Source organism: Symphalangus syndactylus, chromosome 17 (genome assembly GCF_028878055.3).
Source record: "Symphalangus syndactylus isolate Jambi chromosome 17, NHGRI_mSymSyn1-v2.1_pri, whole genome shotgun sequence".
Lineage (NCBI taxonomy): Eukaryota > Metazoa > Chordata > Mammalia > Primates > Hylobatidae > Symphalangus > Symphalangus syndactylus.
The window spans coordinates 27,443,010-27,460,724 of record NC_072439.2 but is presented as its reverse complement, the minus strand read 5'-3'; the positions used below and the strand labels follow the sequence as shown (position 1 = coordinate 27,460,724).

The window sequence follows — 17,715 nt, the reverse complement described above, 5'->3', positions numbered from 1 at the left end:
CATATACTCTTGTAAATCATTAATATTTATTCATTTATATAATTGGTGCTGTGCTATAGATCTCATTAGGTCTCGACACTTATTAAGACTTACCTGTGTTACTTTGTGTCCATTTAGTCAGTTTCTCGCTGCTCATGATTTACATCTACCATATTTTATCTCTCCACTTACCTCATGATGGACATCTAAATTCCCTTTCACTTTCTACCACTGTAAGACTGATAAACCATTGTTTATGGTATCCTACGTAAGAATTTATTTGGTCTGCATACCCAAAAGTGAAATTGCTGAGTTTAAGTGAGTAAGTGTTGCCAGATTGCCCTGCCCCCCAGGATGGCTCTAATGCTCGACACTCTGCAAGCAGTTGATTTTTCTGTTGAACAGTATTTACATTCCTTGGATATATCCTACTTACCATTATATATTTTTTGACACAGTTGGATTCAGTCAAATTTATTTAGGGTTGTTACAATTTCATTCATAAGTGAAATGGTTTTGTAAGTTTTTTATATTTTCATTATCTTAGTTTGGAATAAACATTAGAGTCATAAAACAAGCTGAGATGCTTTATCCTTTTTCTGGTTTTTGGAACATCTAGTACAATATAGGAATTAACCGTTCATCAGAGTCTAGTAGAATTAACCTGTAAAGCCATCTAGGCTTTACAGCCATAATTGTTTTTATTTATGTCATGCATATCGGTCTATTCAGTTTTCTTTTTCCTTTTGTGTATATTTTGATGTTCTCTCTGTTTCTAAAAATGTATCCATTTCATTTAGGTTTTTCCATTTATTTAAGAATTGTTGTTTATAATGCTTATATTACACTATTTTTGTCCATTTTTTATTCTTTTTCTCTTTTTTTTTAAATCAATCTTCCTGGCCAGGCATAGTGGCTCACGCCTGTGATCCCAACACTTTGAGAAGTGGAGGCGGATGAATCATGAGGCCAGGAGATCAAGACCATCCTGGCCAACATGGTGAAACCCTGTCTCTACTAAAAATACAAAAGTTTGTTGGGTGTGGTGGCACGTGCCTGTAATCCCAGCTACTCAGGAGGCTGAGGTAGAAGAATTGCTTGAACCAGGGAGCCGGAGGTTGCAGAGAGCCGAGATCACACCACTGCACTCCAGCCTGGCAACAGAGCAAGACTGTGTCTCAAAAAAAAAAAAGTATCAGTCTTCCCAGATTTCTATCTTGTTAGTCTTTTCAAAGAATTAATTTTCATCTTATTAAACTTATTTTTGTTATTGTATGTATTTATACTTTTTATTATTATTATATTTTATTTTATCTATACTTTTTTTTGAGACTGGCTCTCTCTCTGTCACCAGGCTGGAGAGCAGTCACACGATCTTGGCTCACTGCAACCTCCACCTCCTGGGTTCAAGCGATCCTACCACCTTTGCCTCCCGAGTAGCTGGACTACAGGCACATGCCACCACACCCAGCTAATTTTTTTGTATTTTTAGTAGCAGTGGGGTTTCACCATGGTGCCCAGGCTGGTCTTGAACTCCTGGGCTCCAGCGATCCTCCTAACTCAGCCTCCTGAGTAGCTGGGACTACAGGTGCACACCACCACACGTGGCTTGTATGTATTTATTCTATCTAATTGATTTCTTCCCTTCCCTTCATTGTGTGGTTCCTCTTGTTACTTTGGGTTTCTATGTTACTCTTCTTACAACTTCTTGAATTGAATGCTTAGCTTTTTGCTTCTCATTTGTTTCTCCTATATTGAAGGCTGTAATTAAAAGGCTATAAATTTCTGCTAAGTACTGCTTTAGCTGTACTTCAGATTTTCATTATCTTTCAATTGTATGTATGTTTTAATTTCCTTTATGATTTCCTAATTAGCACAATGTCATTTAATCATATGCTTAGTTTTCAAATATAGAGTTTGTCACTTCATTCTTACCTTTATTACATAGCAGTTGAGAGCATTGTCTATATTAATCTTTAGGAGTCTGAAAGTTCTAACATGTCTTAATACATGGTCTGTTCCTTAAATGTGTGTATGCTTGGAAAAAAATATACATCCCCCATTTAGATATAGAGTTCTTTATATCTCTGATAATTTAAGCTTATCAACTGTATTCAAACCATTACTATCCCTGGTTATTTTTTATGTTCATTTTATTCCTGAGAGGAATTTGTCAGGACTCCTACTAAAGTGTTGATTGACCTGCTTCTCCCAACAGTTTTATTAGTTGTTATTAATATTTTGCGTAATTATACTTATTTTCATAATGGGTAGCTCTTCTTTCTCTGTTCCTTTTAATACCAGGATTTGACATTCTTTGCCCCTTTTTTCTTAGGTATTACAAGTGTTACTCTAGCTTTCTTTCTGATACCATTTAATTTACAAACTCTGTGCCTTTTTGTTGAATGTGTCTCTTATAGATCCCACAGATCTAAGTGCAGCGTCTGCTCTGCACTGGTCTTGGGTTGAGATCGACAAAGTCACAGCACACAAAAGGATTCACCCAGCACCAGGTTTACTTAAGAAAGGATACAGGTCAAGAAACAATACAGCATGCACAGCAACAGCTTAGCAGAGGTCCTAAGGAGAGAAAATAGGGAAAATTCCTTCAAAGGAAGCTGTTCATCCCATGGCTGTTTCCTTCCACTCCTCACCAAGGCTGATTTTTAACCAGAGTTCATGGGGTACAGTCATATTAGTTGTCAAATATTTTGTTAGCCCAACAGGACTTTGAAACAGCAATAAGACTCTGATTCAGGTAGCCTGAGTATTGCTGATTTCTGTGACAAAAATTGAAGCATGAAATTTAAAAGCTTTCTTCTAGATTGTTTTCTCATTTCTGCCTCCATCCCTTCTGTCGCATTCTTCAGCCATCTTGCATGCACACAGAAATATTCTTGAGTTCATATATTGAGAGCAGAGTTCTCAATTTTTTTTTGTTGGTTCCTTTGACTCTAACTTCCATCTGCTTCTATGGTTTCTCTCCATGGTTGATTTTTGAGGAGAGGGAACCAACAACAGATAGAATATGAAACATTTCTTCCGCATGGTAGTTACTCAGTAAAATTGTTAACCAAACAACTTAGAGTTTAAACCATTATTTTATTGTGATGGGTTGGTTGGTTGGCTGGTTGGTTGATTGGCTTGTCTTTTGAATTATCTTCTGACCGCCAGTGGAGGTTCACCAAAGATAATGCTTACCTTACTTTCAAAGTATTGTCATTCCCTCTGAACATCATCCAAACAGGTAACTTAATAGAAAGAATATTGCCCTTTGATTTCAGCCATATTAAGGATAATACCTCAATTTCTTATTTATATACGAATGGGAAGAATAATAATATTTACTTTAGGATGGGAAGAATTATTTAGAAGCCATACCCTACAAAAGTGTTACTTTTTAGAAGCAATGACCACATATAATTATTTTGGAAACATTGTGCAACTTTGTTTCTTCAGTTATTGAGTAGTTTATACAAGGCATGGGATGGGGAAAGGGGCATTTTTTTTTTTTTTTTTTTTTTTTTTTTTTTTTGAGACAGTGTCTCGCTCTGTTGCCCAGGCTGGAGTGCAGTGGCGCGATCTCGGCTCACTGCAAGCTCCGCCTCCCAGGTTCACGCCATTCTCCTGCCTCAGCCTCCTGAGTAGCTGGGACTACAGGCGCCCGCCACTGCGCCTGGCTAATTTTTTGTATTTTTAGTAGAGACGGGGTTTCACCGTGGTCTCGATCTCCTGACCTCGTGATCCGCCCGCCTCGGCCTCCCAAAGTGCTGGGATTACAGGCTTGAGCCACCGTGCCCGGCCGCATTTTTTTAACTTAAAGATAAAGCAGATCTTTAAAAATTATGTGGATTAGTGAATCACTTTTTGCCTTTTTCTTGCTGTATACAGTCATCCCTTTGTATCAGTGGATACCACAGATGTTCAAGTTCCTTATGTAAAATATTGTAGTATTTGCATATAACCTACCCACATCCTCTCATATACGTGTATGTGTAGATTATTTATAATACCTAATACAATGCCTGCACATCACTTCATTCACATGAATTGAACATAGTACTCAGCACGTGGCAAATTCAAGTTTTCAGGACTTTGTGGAATTTTTTTTTTCCTCAAATATGTTTGATCTGTGGTTGGTTGGGTTCAGGGACGCAGAACCCATGTATGCACAGGACCGACTACACTTTTGTTAAAGACTAAAAGAGATTCTGGTGTAAAAAAAAAAAAAAACAAAAAAAAAAACACTATAGCATAATGAGTAGAGGTATCAGAAAAGAAATTGTCATAGAAAATTTAATAGTAAGTTGAAATTTCAAACTATGAAGTCAGAAACAGATCTAGGTTTAAATCCTAACTGCTAGCTAACAGTATACTACCTTGAGTAAATTATCCTTCTTTTGATGCCTTAATTTCCTATCTCTCAGGTGGGGAGAATAATAATGATAATACCTTCTTTATGAGACAATACATGTAAAGTGCATAACACTATGCCTGGTACACAGTAAGCACTACATTAATGTTAATTACCATTTATTATCATTAGTGTTATTCTGTGAATTTAAAATAATCTGTTTTTTCCTGAGATGAAAAAAGAATATTTCAACTTATATGAAAATTATTTTTGGCATCTAATTGTGGAAATTAGAAATCATTTGAATCAATTGAATGTGTAATAAATAAGCCTCATAGATGATTATCAGGCAATTTTCATAGATATTCCTTATATAGATGATTATAGAGTTCTGAGGAGTCCCCAGAAAACCAAGATCATTTTTGTCACAGTGATTATATTTTTTTCATTAGATACTGCTTTTGCAAAAAATAAAGATGATGGAAAATGGTACTATTTTGATGACAGTAGTGTCTCCACTGCATCTGAAGACCAAATTGTGGTAAGTTTGTCTTATATTTCCTGAAAACTATGGGATTCACTGTCTTAAGGAGTGAATATAAATTAATAAAAGGAGCTCATGGAACACTGTAGTCTATATTCTATTAGTTTGAGTAGCTAAAAGAGACTCTTATTTAAAGAAATGTCAAATTGTCCCCTAAATGGAAATTTGTCTTCTAAATTTGCCCACTAACAAAAGCATAAATTCCAAGGTGAAAAAATTTTTGGTAGTTTTCAACATGGAGTTTCTAATAAAAATAATTAAGTTTTGCTTTGGAAAGTAGATTCAGCTCTTAACTTTCTAGACGTTGACTACTTAAAGCCAGAATGTTTAAACAGGAGGAAAAAAATCCTTGAAGTACCTTACCATACCTGTGATCTTTAAAGTCATATCCTGCCTTATGAAAATTAACTATTTAAACTCAAAATGACATAATTAGATAAAACAAATTACAGATTTATAAAAGATTAATACTTGTGTACTTACTACTTTGATATTTTCTGAATAGTAAAAAAAATGAGGAAGTTCCATCTGTTCACACTTGCATCAGTTTATCATCCACTGCTGACTCTTTCGGTATGGGTTTGTGTATGTGTGCACACACGCACACATGTACACACAGATGCATACATATATATATAGTTATTTCTCTCCCTATATCTATGACAAAAAGAGACTTGAATACTATAAATATTTTTAAAATTGTGTTAGTTTTAATTAACCACATTTTTTGTTTATACTTAAACTCCTAATTTTTTTTCTGCAAAAGAAAATCAATTCTGTTCTCCTCATTAATCTCCCAGGCCTGACATTCTCAAATTGCCCACCTCCTCCATCAGTCTTTTTAACAACACTGCCCTAATCTTGGCTTCAAATAAACAGTTATCTTGTTTATATATAGTATACGAATTTGAGGTTGCCATGCATTTTAACAATGATGATTCTTATTTAGTCAACAAATTGAATATGATAGAGAGAGATACACAAAAGACTCCATTCTAAACAGAGTTAAAAAGACAGCTGTCACTCAGTCCAGAGTTTAAAAGATAGCTATCTCTGATTTATAAACCAAAGAAGACAAATAAGTAAATTAACAATTACAGCATGATAAGTACTATTAAATACCTTACTATGGCCACTTAGAAAGGGAACTTCTGTCTCAACTCAGATTTGGGGTTTGAGGAGACAATACCAGTACAGGGAAGTTCATCTGGTAAAGATGATGTCTGACCTGAGTCTGCTAGTAAAAATAAGAGTAAATTAAACAAAAGGTGTTCTAAGCAAAGAAAACGGCATCTACAAAAACAAGGAGGCATGACAGCGTGACATTTTAAGGGAACAGCACATAATTGGATGTGACTCAAAAGCTCTTAAAGGGACATAGGGAAGAAATTAGTCTGCAGATAAATTTAGCGCTTAGATCAAGAAAAGTGGCGTTCTAGTTGTTTAGACATTTTCTTATGGACTATGAGAAGCCATTAGATTGTTAAACAAGAGAATAACATTGTTCAGTTTGTGTCTTAACATTTCTCTGAGAACATCATAGAAGATAGATTGGAGACACTGAGTAAAGAAACAGAAAAGCCATACAGGAGGCTGTCACATAATTTAAGCAATTAAAATAGTAGTTAGAACAATACAAACAAGGGGAGAATGGATTTATGAGATATTTACTGGATAGAATTAATATAACTTGATAAAAGATATAATAAGGTTAATAGATGTAGAGATCCAGAGAAGGAGAAGTTTAAGATGACTTTTACTTTAGCATTCACCAAGATTGGGAATATAGGAAGAATAGTTGCTGTTGAAGTTTGAGATGCCTATATGATAGCTGTGTGGAAATTTCCATTAGGTTGTTGGACTCATAAGATAGGAGTTCAGGGGAGAGAACTGATTTAGGTTATACATTTGAGATGTCAGCCTCAGGCAGCAGTTGAAGCCATAGGTTTAAATGAGTCACCTAGTGAGAAGATTCAGGTTGAGACAATGGTGGGCTGAGGACAGAACATAGTATGTTTAAAGGTCAGGATTTAATGAGTCCACAGAAGAGTCTGAGAAGAAACCAAAGAGATAGTAGGAAATCTGAGTAGTGTTGTCCCAGAAGCAAAAAATTGTTTGTTGATAGGAAAAGTAATAGTAAAGCATTAAATGCTACTGAGAGATTGACCAAAAGAACTGAAAAGGGCACCCATTTCAGTTGTTTATTAGGTTATTGACCCTACTGAAAGCCATTGTACTAGAATGGTTTGGGGAAAAGCTAGATTACTTTGAGTTGAGAAGTGTGCATGAGAGTGAATGATGAATATTGACTACTCTCTTTATCACCCTGACTCTGAGGAAGAGAAAGAGAGGTATATGGCAGCTGGAAGGGGAAGTAGAATGGAGAGGGACTTATGATAGGAAAAACCTTAGGTATTTTTTAATGCCAAAGAGAAAAGTCCAGTGGATAAGGACTCATTAAAGATACACAGTGATGATTGATGGAACAGTATCCTTAAGATGGTAGGAGAAGTTGGACTCTACAGCAAACATGGAATGAAGTGACTAGTATTAGAAGACAGGAATTTACCTTTTCCTTAAGAGATGATAGGAAAGAAAGCATAGAATTCTATTTTTATGTTGGATTAACTAGGTTAATCTGTGATACAGTTGCATTTATTTCTTTGTCCAAATAATTTAGAAGCACATAAAAATTTGTAATTCTAATGACCATTCTTTATTAGAAATCATCTTATATTTAATGAATTTTAGTAACTTCCATTTGACCATGCATGGTTTTTCTATTTGATTTATGCCCTCTCACCAAAATTGGTGACCAGCTAAAAATTCATAATGTATTTAATGTGATCTTTGAGAATCATAACTGTTTTAACATCCTTTGTTTTGACAGTCCAAAGCAGCATATGTACTCTTCTACCAGAGACAAGACACTTTCAGTGGAACTGGCTTTTTTCCTCTTGACCGAGAAACTAAAGGTGCTTCAGCTGCCACTGGCATCCCATTAGAAAGTGATGAAGATAGCAATGATAATGACAATGATATAGAAAATGAAAACTGTATGCACACTAACTAATGAAAGTCCTAGAAGCCATAAAAGAGAGACTTTCCTGCTGGTGGTATCTATGGAAATGATGAAGTTATCCACCACATTAAAACAAAAGTCTGAGATGGGGAGTTTCAGATAACCGAATGTAAATCCTTTATCAGATTTTAACTTGTGCAGTACTTGAAGTGAAACACAATGAAAACTTTAACAGAAATTGTCTCTTAATACATTTACAGTCTTGTATTTACAAGCTAAATATATATAGGAAATCACAAATAAATCCCTTTTAAGTTTGCTGCTGTTTTGATTAATTATGTTTCCTTTAATTTTTTGGATGTGAGTTGATGACAAATGTTAAATTTGTGGATGTTGGTCATTTATTTTGCTCTAATAATACTGCAAGAAAACTATGGCTGAACTTAGTTTTTGGATAATCTAGTTCATGTGCATTAGGCTGCCATATATACTACTATGATATTTAGCTGCAGTATCAATGTGGCATAAATACTGCGGCAGCATTCTTTGAAAACCACATTTTCAAATTTATCCCGGTAATCAATGTGGGCCTATTAAAAAACCAAATCATGATACAAGAAACAACCTTGGAAAAGTTATTTCCTTTTGTAGTACCTTTAAAAATCCAGGTATTATATTCATTTTACTGCCACTGTGGAAACAGGTTCTAGATTTCATACTCCATCTAAAGTCATTTTTCAGTTACATGTAAGTATTATTTACTGCTATTGGGATCTATTCTTCAGACATTCAGGAACATTTTTTGCTTTAAAATGCATATCTTTAATTGGGTGTTGGTCCAAAATTAAAATTTTTGCTGTCTGTTTTTCTCTACCCCATTTTGTGGTAATTTGGAAACTTTAGCTCTCCCAATTATTGTAATATAAGGACAGACTTAATAGTATTCTGTATCCATAGTAATAATTGCATCAAGCTTAGATGAGAAATTTTTTTCATATACTGGCCTTTAAATCATTAATGGACAATTGGCTATAAAGGTAGGTCTGTTAACTTTCTTTGTGTGTTCCTGATGGAATTCACCATAGCCTTACAGCTTTTCTCAGAAGGTAACTTGTTATAAGAGAAATGGCATTTGCATGTTCCAGAGTCAGAACCTGTACAGTATATAAAGCATAAACACCTTGAATTGATTTTAGTTCACCACATTCAAGGATCCAGGATGCCAAAAATATGTGTGAACATTTGAAACATTTTTATTTGCTGCTTTTTCCCTTTGATCTAGTTGAAAGAATGTATTGTAAATTGGCATACAATACTGCCTTTAATAGAAAACCTAAATGCTGGGGCACATTTCACATATCGACTACCTGAGAAATTGCTTTGTGTCCCACTGTTATTAAAGCAAAAAGTATAATGTTCTTCACTTGAACTAATCAAATACAATAGATTATAAATTGTGTATTGTAAATAAAAGTTCACTCTGTGAGTGCACATTTTGGTAAATTATTTATTTATGTTAGCATTTAAAAGTTTTAAAAAAAAATGCATTTGACCAGGATAATGAGGTATGTTGATCATGGCTTTGCTTTATATCTTGATATTAAAGCTGGTTTATCATCCTGGTATTTCAAAAGCTGCTTTGGGTTTTTTTTTTTTTTTCTTTTTTTTTTTTTTTTTTTTTAATGTAAACTAACCTCCTGCATGACAGAGGTTAAAATTTTGTCTGCACTTGAGTTCACTTGAGTTTACATTTGAAATGTGCATGTTTATTTATACAGATTTCAATAAAGCTATTCAAGGCCTTATTTAGTCTTTTATTTCTTACTCTTAATCTTTTAATAAAAATCCCCTACTTTATGGTTAGATGACTATATGCTAGACTTTTTAGTTATAAATAGTTAATACTAGAAAGGAAATTATGTCAGAGCAAAATGAATCCTACTATTAAGGACATGTTTTAAAGTTGATTTTTTTCCACTTTAATATTTATTCATTAAACATATGTTTGTGTACCAATCACTGTTCTAGAGTCTGGAGATACAGCACTAAACAGATATCCTTACCTTCACAGAGGTTACATTCTTTCTGGCATCTACCAACTAATGGACTATATTTCCATTTTTCCGAAGATTTAAAGAAAAGTCAAAGCTAAATCTTTTAAACCTAGATTGTGGTCTCCATCCTAATTCTTCAGAGACCACTTTCTTTTTAATGCCTGTCATTAACTTCTGTTCCCACTAAAAGAAGTGATGTTAATAATGCCATTGAAACTGTCAAACTCAAATGTCATTTTTCAGCTGCAAAAAGTAGACTTTAAAAAGAGTGCAAAAGGATAATACATATTCTAATTAAAAGGAGGTATTCAGGCTGGGCACGGTGGTTCACGCCTGTAATCCCAGCACTTTGGGAGACTGAGGCGGGAGGATCACTTGAGCCCAGGAGTTTGAGACCAGCCTGAGTAACATAGTGAGAACCTCATCTGTACAAATATATATATATTTTTTTTTAATTAGCTGGGTGTGCACACACCCGTGTTCCCAGCTACTCGAGAGGCCGAGGTGAGAGAATTGCTTGAGCCCAGGCAGTCAAGGCTGCAGTTAGCCGAAATCACACCACTGCACTCCAGCCTGTGCAACATAGTAAGACTCTGTCTCAAAAAAAAAAAGATATTCATAGATAATACAGGGTAGTGGGAATGTATCTAGACTAGAATTTCTACTTCTAGCTTTGCCACTTAGCAATCATATGACTTTGAACTTAATCTTTCCTTGTCTGTTACTTTACCTGTAGAATAATGATGATAATAATAGCCAGCATTTATTGAGCACTTACTATGGACCAGGCACTATATTAAAGTGTTTGTATGCATTCTCTTATTTAATCTCACAACAGCTATGAGGTAGGGACAGTTGTCATCCCTGTTTTTCATATGAAGAAACCAAGATACAAAGCATTTAAGTAATATTCCCAAGCTCACACAATTGCTATGTGGTAGAGCCAATATTCTATCCTCAGATATATACTACCTCTCACTGTGTTATAGTGTCTGCCTCATAGGATTGTTGAGAGCTCAAATGAGATCATGTATTTTATGGGAAGAGCTTTGTAAACTTTATTACACACTCACTGATTTCTTCAGTCTAAATAGAAAGACATCTTGAAGTCTAATGACTTTGCTTCTAAAAGTATATTTAGCTCAGTATTCGAGCATTGAATAAGAAAGTACCCACTGGAATATTGACTAACCCATTCCCTTTTAAAAGTTAATTTCATTTAATTTATATACCTTTATTACAATTTTAATTAAATGGTAAATACAGTGTGACATATTTTTTTCTTATCTTTTCATCTAACTTGTGTCCCCTTCTTTCCATTTAGCCAAATGCAACCCTGAATTTCAGGACTTTGTAAACTCTAGTTTTGCTTTTTGTTCGTTTGTTTGTTTAGAGACAAGGTCTCACTCTGTCGCCCAGGCCGGAGTGCAGTGGCGTAATCATAGTTCACTGTAACCTTGAACTCCTGGGTTAAAGTGATCCTCCTGCCTCAGCCTTATAATTTAGTTTTAATTAATCTCCTTGAAAAAGTTGCAGCCTGGTGCTTTATTTAAATATCTTGCTTTCTCATAATCTGTGTTCTTTTAGTAGTGCTGTATTTATCCTTGCTTTCCTGACAACTGGATATAAAACTACACAAAACATTGATTTGGGCACGAAGAAAATCAGTAAGTACCAAAATAGATACAACATAAATGTGGTGGGGTGTTTTATGAACTAATTTGATTGAAGTGAGTTTATCTTATAAAATAAGCCAGGAGACTGAAATGGAGTCTCCTTCAGTGGTACACCAAAGGGAGTGTAGGGTGTAGTAGGAGTTTTCTGCCTCAGAGAGGAGGAATATATTAGACTGATAACGTTTAAGTCTGATGTATGGTGACAAGAAAAAGGCCAATTTTTTGTTTTGTTATTTTTAAGTTATCTACAGATAATGCATTTCATTATTGCCTGCTTCCAACTCTCCCTATGTAGTATGTTTCTGATCTCCTGTGCTTGTGCAGTGTAGATGAGCTCACCACTTTAATTTTTAAGATAGAAATGTGGAAAATTCTTGAATCATAGACTAGGGGAAGGAACCAGAGGTCCTCTAAAATATCAGAGTAGTGAGAAGGAAAGAAAAAGCTCCTTTCTAGGGCCAAACAATAAGAGTAGAAGTTTTTGTTCTTTTTTTTTTTTTTTTTTTTTTACACTTTACAATAAAATAAAAATTGTTTTGCTCTTTGAATAACTTAACATGAGGAATTTGGAAACAACCTCTCTTGAAAATATCCTTGCTTTTATGGCCGGGCGCGGTGGCTCACGCCTGTAATCCCAGCACTTTAGGAGGCCGAGGCGGGCGGATCACGAGGTAGGAGATCGAGACCATCCTGGCTAACACGGTGAAACCCCGTCTCTACTAAAAATACAAAAAATTAACCGGGCGAGGTGGCAGGCGCCTGTAGTCCCAGCTACGCGGGAGGCTGAGGCAGGACAATGGCGTGAACCCCGGGAGGCGGAGCCTGCAGTGAGCCGAGATCGCGCCACTGCACTCCAGCCTGGGTGACAGAGCGAGACTCCGTCTCAAAAAAAAAAAAAGAAAATATATTGATATTTATTCCCAAATAATTCTTTTAAGTGCCGGGAAAGGAGGAAAAGGTGAGTGTATTTATATCCTTGCTAGTTTTTGTTATATATTCAGTTGCAGATCTATATTATATATCATTTTATTATCAGATTTTCTAGTGAGAAATATATATGATGGTTTTTTAATAATCATTCTAGGTTTGGAGGCCATTCCAATTCAATATGTATGTGTTTTATGTGTTTAATTCATATTTACTATATATTAAACAAAAGAATTTCCAAATAGCTCAGATAACAAAACTTTCGTTTAAAATTGAGTTATAAGCTACATAGAATACATCAAAATTTTATAAGCGGCATAGAGTAGGCTTTAAAATATCAGAATTAGGAAAATAAAATATAGATGGTAAAAATTCAAATATTAAGACTTCACTAATGATGGGGTAAAGAATTTTTAAATGGATAATATAAAACAGACAGTTCAAAAATTATTTTTGGAAAATATATGCATCGGGAAACATACCCCACATGGTGCCATGGTTTAATTATTCCCCAGCTCTACTTTTGGGAGCCTGGAACTTGTCAGGGTAGTGAAATAGACCTTAGACTATTAAGGACATTCAGAAACTGGCTAAGCCATTCAAGGAAAATCAGGAATTTACATAATATATTGGACTAGAGTCTCAAAGGACAGAAAATCAGATGGATTTTGATAATTTTTTTTCCCTAGAAATGTGTAGCAAATGTGATTTCACAAAGCAGCTAAAAATACAACTATCTCTCTGGAATTGAAAATGTGTAAAATAAGACCACACACTTTCAATATGCACAAAACATATTTTAAATGTTTAAGTTGTATTGGTAATTTACTATGTTCTACTGTAGAAAATCATAATTAAAGTTGGTGCTCGTGTTGCTAAAGTTTTTTTCTCATGTCAGGAACTTGCAGCTTGTTCTATATAGTTTGGTGAAACAAAACAGTTTTTATCTGCTGTGACATTTAAGTTTGTTGTTAGCTGGAGTTAAATCTACATACATAAAAGTAAAACAATAAATACGGAAACATCCCAACAATCTTCCCCACAATGTGTATTATTATTCTCAGTAATGACACATACTTAACATTTCCCAAGCTGTTGTTTTAAACCTTAAAACATCACCACATTTCTAATTTTCATTTAAAATCTTTCAGAATTCTTAGACTTTGTAACATATCAAACACAAGTCTCTCATTAAAATGTTTTTTTAATAGTATTTGCTTTTCTTTTAAACCCCATAAAGGAGTGTTCGATGTTAACAGACGTAACTCTTTAATGCTCTTCTGTTCATGATTAAGTATGCTAAGTTTTAAGTAATTTAGACTAACGTATTAAAAAATGTTCACTTATGTCTAGTCATACGTGTACCTACTCTCTTCTAACCTTGAGTCATTTCTATTAAATACGGCATTTAATCTTCTTTCAAGTGAGAACCATCTTTCCATTCTATCAAGTGGGCAATTTTTAAATTGTCTGATAAGTTCATCCAAATTACTTCCATCATGCCTGTTTAACTCATTTTCCCAAAAAGACTGCGACCTCCAGCCAGTAATTCAGTTCTTGAACTCCCTAATAGAAGCACCAAGGGTTATCTATTTGTAATCACATTGTGGTGAATTATCAGTGTCCCAAGAATTATGTAAAGCAAATAGGAATTATTTTAGAGTTGCCCTTATTTTAAAAACCAAAAAAAGATGGGAAAATTACTTACAGTATTTTTTTTAATTTGAGAAAGAATTGCTGTAGGTCTCCCTTAAATACTGAGTGACTTTGGTAAAGCTGTTTAATTTCTAGAACTCAGAGCTATATTGACTTTTGAGCTATGTACCTATTATATAAGTTGAAGTAATACTGCAAATTCAAACAGTAAACATCATTAATCCTAGATATTTGGGTACTACCTACAGTGAGATACGGTAGGAAACATTCTATATTTACAACAACTTCTACCACAGCTAGCTCCAAACAGGTCATTAACCTCTGAATTACTGTTTTCACAACCATAAAATTATGCTGGTCTCTTGGAAGTATTGAGTGTATGGGTGTGGAGAGGAAGGCTTCAATTTCATTTTTGAAGCTGTTGTTAAAAGTATACGTTTATATATTTAGCAAAGGAATTAATAACTAATAGGATGAGTCAAGTTAATATTTGTTTTTGTTTTTTTAATTTTGGGCCTCCTATAAAAGACTTGGAACAGAAGTCTTAGTATGATGGTAAACTTGAAAATTAAAATTTAATCAGGGATATTAGAATCCAATTATATGAGTGAGACTGCATCCTCAACAGGCACCTTGGTTGCAACACCACGAAAGACCTTGATCCAGAGGTTCTCGGCAAGCCACACCTGAATTCCTAATCCACAAAAACTGTGAGGTAACAGATGTTTGTGTTTTTAGCTGCTAAGCTTTAAGGTAATTTGTTTATGCAGAAATAAGGGAAAAGGACCCCAGAGATCCTTGAGGAATCCCACTTTACAGATGTAGCAGCTGAGAGCTAGAAGGAGAAAAGTCATGTACACAAAGTCTGGAGACAACTCAGATAGTCACTACATCCTCCTGCTCCTTCTCATTTTTACTCTTTAACTGGCTCCTCACTTTGTAGATGGATGGCACTGGGCTCTGGAGCAAACCATCTGTTCTGTATCTGTTAAGGCCTCTAGAGCTTCATTCATTCCTTCATCAAATATTTTTTGAGTGTCCACTATGTGCCAGGCACTATTCTAGATTCAAGATATAAAGTAATATACAAAAACAAAATCCAGTTACAAATACAATTTTTAAAGCTATTTATGAGCATAACTTCCTAACACATTTAGAACCTTTGCCTTCAGCAGATATGAATTATGTTGTCTTTTTGTTTTTTGGCCCAGTTTCATTAGTCATTAAAGTCATTTGAATTAAAGACAATAATCCGGACTCCAGAGGTTATGGCTTTTATGTGTTTGGATACTGTCATAGTCTGCTCAGGCTGCCATAAGAAACACAGACTGGGTGGCTTAAATAACAGAAATTTATATTTTCACAGTTCTGGAGGCTGGAAATCTGAGATCAGGGTACCAGTATACTTGGTTTCTGGTGAGGGTGCCTTTCATGGCTTACAGATGGCTGCCTTCTCACTGTGTTCTTGCATGGTAGCAGAGGAGGGTCAGAGAGGAGAGCAAGCTCTCAGGCATGTCTTTTTTATAAGGGCACTAATCTCATCGTGAAGCCCCCACCCTCATGACCTCATCTAAACCTAATTCTCTCCTAAAGACTTCCTCTCCAAATACTATGTAAGGTTTCAACCTGAATTTGGTGACACAGTTGAGCCCGTAGCAGATATATTTAGTAACAATTATGGGTACAGGCATGCCTCAGATATTGCAGGTTCAGTTCCCAGCCACCATAAATCTTTAAATAAGGTGAGTCACAAATTTTTTGGTTTCCCAGTGCATATAAAAGGCATATTTACCCTATACTGTAGTCTATTAACTGCAGTAGCATTGTGCCTAAAAAAGATGTACATGCCTTAATTTTAAAACTATTGCCAAAAAATGTTAAATAATCATCAGAGCCTTCAGCAAGTAGTAATGTTTTTGCTGATGGACAGTCTTGCCTCGTTTTGATAGATACTCACCAGGATGGGTGGTTGCTGAAGGTTAGGGTGGCTGTGGCAATTTTTTACAATAAGACAATAGTGAAGTTTGCTGCATCAATTGACTTCCTTTTACAAGAGATTTCTCTAGCATGCAATGCTATTTGATAATATTTGATACCCACAGTAGAACTTCTTTCCGAACTTCTTTCACAATTGGAGTTAATCTTCTAAAGCCCTGCCACTGCTTCATCAACTAAGTTTATGGAATATTCTAAATCCTTTGTTGTCTTTTCAACAATGTTCACAGCATTTTCACCAGGAGAAAACTTTTCCCCCCTTCTTTTCACAGATGTTGAGACTGTCAAGAAACTACTTTCTTTGCCCATCCATAAGAAGCAATTTATCATCCGTTCAAGTTTTATCATAAGATTGCAGCAATCCAGACACATCTTCAGGCTCCACTGGTAGTTCTCTTGCTATTTTCACCGCATCTGCAGTTACTGCCGCCACTGAGGTTTTGAACTTGTCAAAGTCATGAAAGTTGTAATTAACTTCTTTCAAACTCCTGTTAATGTTGATATTTTGACTTCCATGAATCACAAATATTCTGAATGAATGGCATCCAGAATAGCAAATCCTTTTCAGAAGGTTTTTATTTTGCCCAGATCCATCAGAGGAATCACTATCTATGAAAGCTTTTGCCTTATAAAATGTATTTCTTAGATGGTAAGACTTGAAAGCGGAAGTTATTCTTTGATCTATGGCTGCAGAATGGATGTTGTGTTAGCAGGCAGAAAAACACTAATCTCATACATCTCCATAGAGCTGCTGGGTGACCAGGTGCACTTGTCAATGAGCAGTAATATTTTGAAAGGAATCTTTTTCTGAGCAGTAGATCTCCACAGTGGGCTTAAAATATTTAGTAAACTTTCCTATAAACAGATGTGCTATCATCCAGGCTTTATGGTTCCTTTTATAGAGCAAAAACATTATATTTAGTATAATTTTAAGGGCCCTAGGATTTTTGGAATGATAAACGAACATTAGTTAGCATTGCATTGGCCGCTAACAAGAGAAATCATTCTCTCGTTTGAAGCCAAGCATCAACTTTTCTCTAGCTATGAAAGTCCTGGATGACATCTTCCAACATAAGACTTTCATCTACACTAAAAGTTTGTTTTTAGTGTAACTACCTTCATCAATGATCTTAGCTAGATCATCTGGATAACTTGCTGCAGTTTCTGCATTAGCAGTTGCTGCTTCACCTTACACTTGTCTGTTGTGGAGACAGCTTGTTTCCTTAAACTCCATGAATCAACCACTGCTAGCTTCAGACTTTTCTTCTGCAGCTTCCTTACCTTAGCCTTCATAGAACTGAAGAGAGAGGGCCTTGCTCTGCATTAGGCTTTGGCTTAAGATAGTGTTGTGGCTGATTTGATCTTCTATTAAAAAAAAAAAACTCAGGCTTTCTCCATATCACTTTTCTTCTGATTCAGGTGCACTCGAGTAGCACTTTTAATTTCAAGAACTCTTCCTTTGGATACACAACTTGGCTGTTTGGCTCAAGAGGCCTACCTTTCAGCCT

The 17,715-nt window shown here is 35.2% G+C and overlaps 1 protein-coding gene across 6 annotated transcripts in view; it reads left to right on the top strand.

Annotated features, from left to right (window-relative positions):
• Positions 1–8,218, top strand: part of USP15 (ubiquitin specific peptidase 15) — a 146,619-nt gene extending 138,401 nt beyond the window's left edge. For all 6 annotated transcript variants that reach the window (XM_055248772.2, XM_055248773.2, XM_055248774.2 and 3 more), the window contains 2 exons: positions 4,786–4,874; positions 7,768–8,218. In XM_055248772.2, the coding sequence (XP_055104747.1) occupies positions 4,786–4,874; positions 7,768–7,950 (272 nt within the window). In that variant the 3' untranslated portion in view covers positions 7,951–8,218. The remainder of the gene's footprint in view (positions 1–4,785; positions 4,875–7,767) is intronic.
• The last annotated feature ends 9,497 nt before the right edge of the window (positions 8,219–17,715 follow it).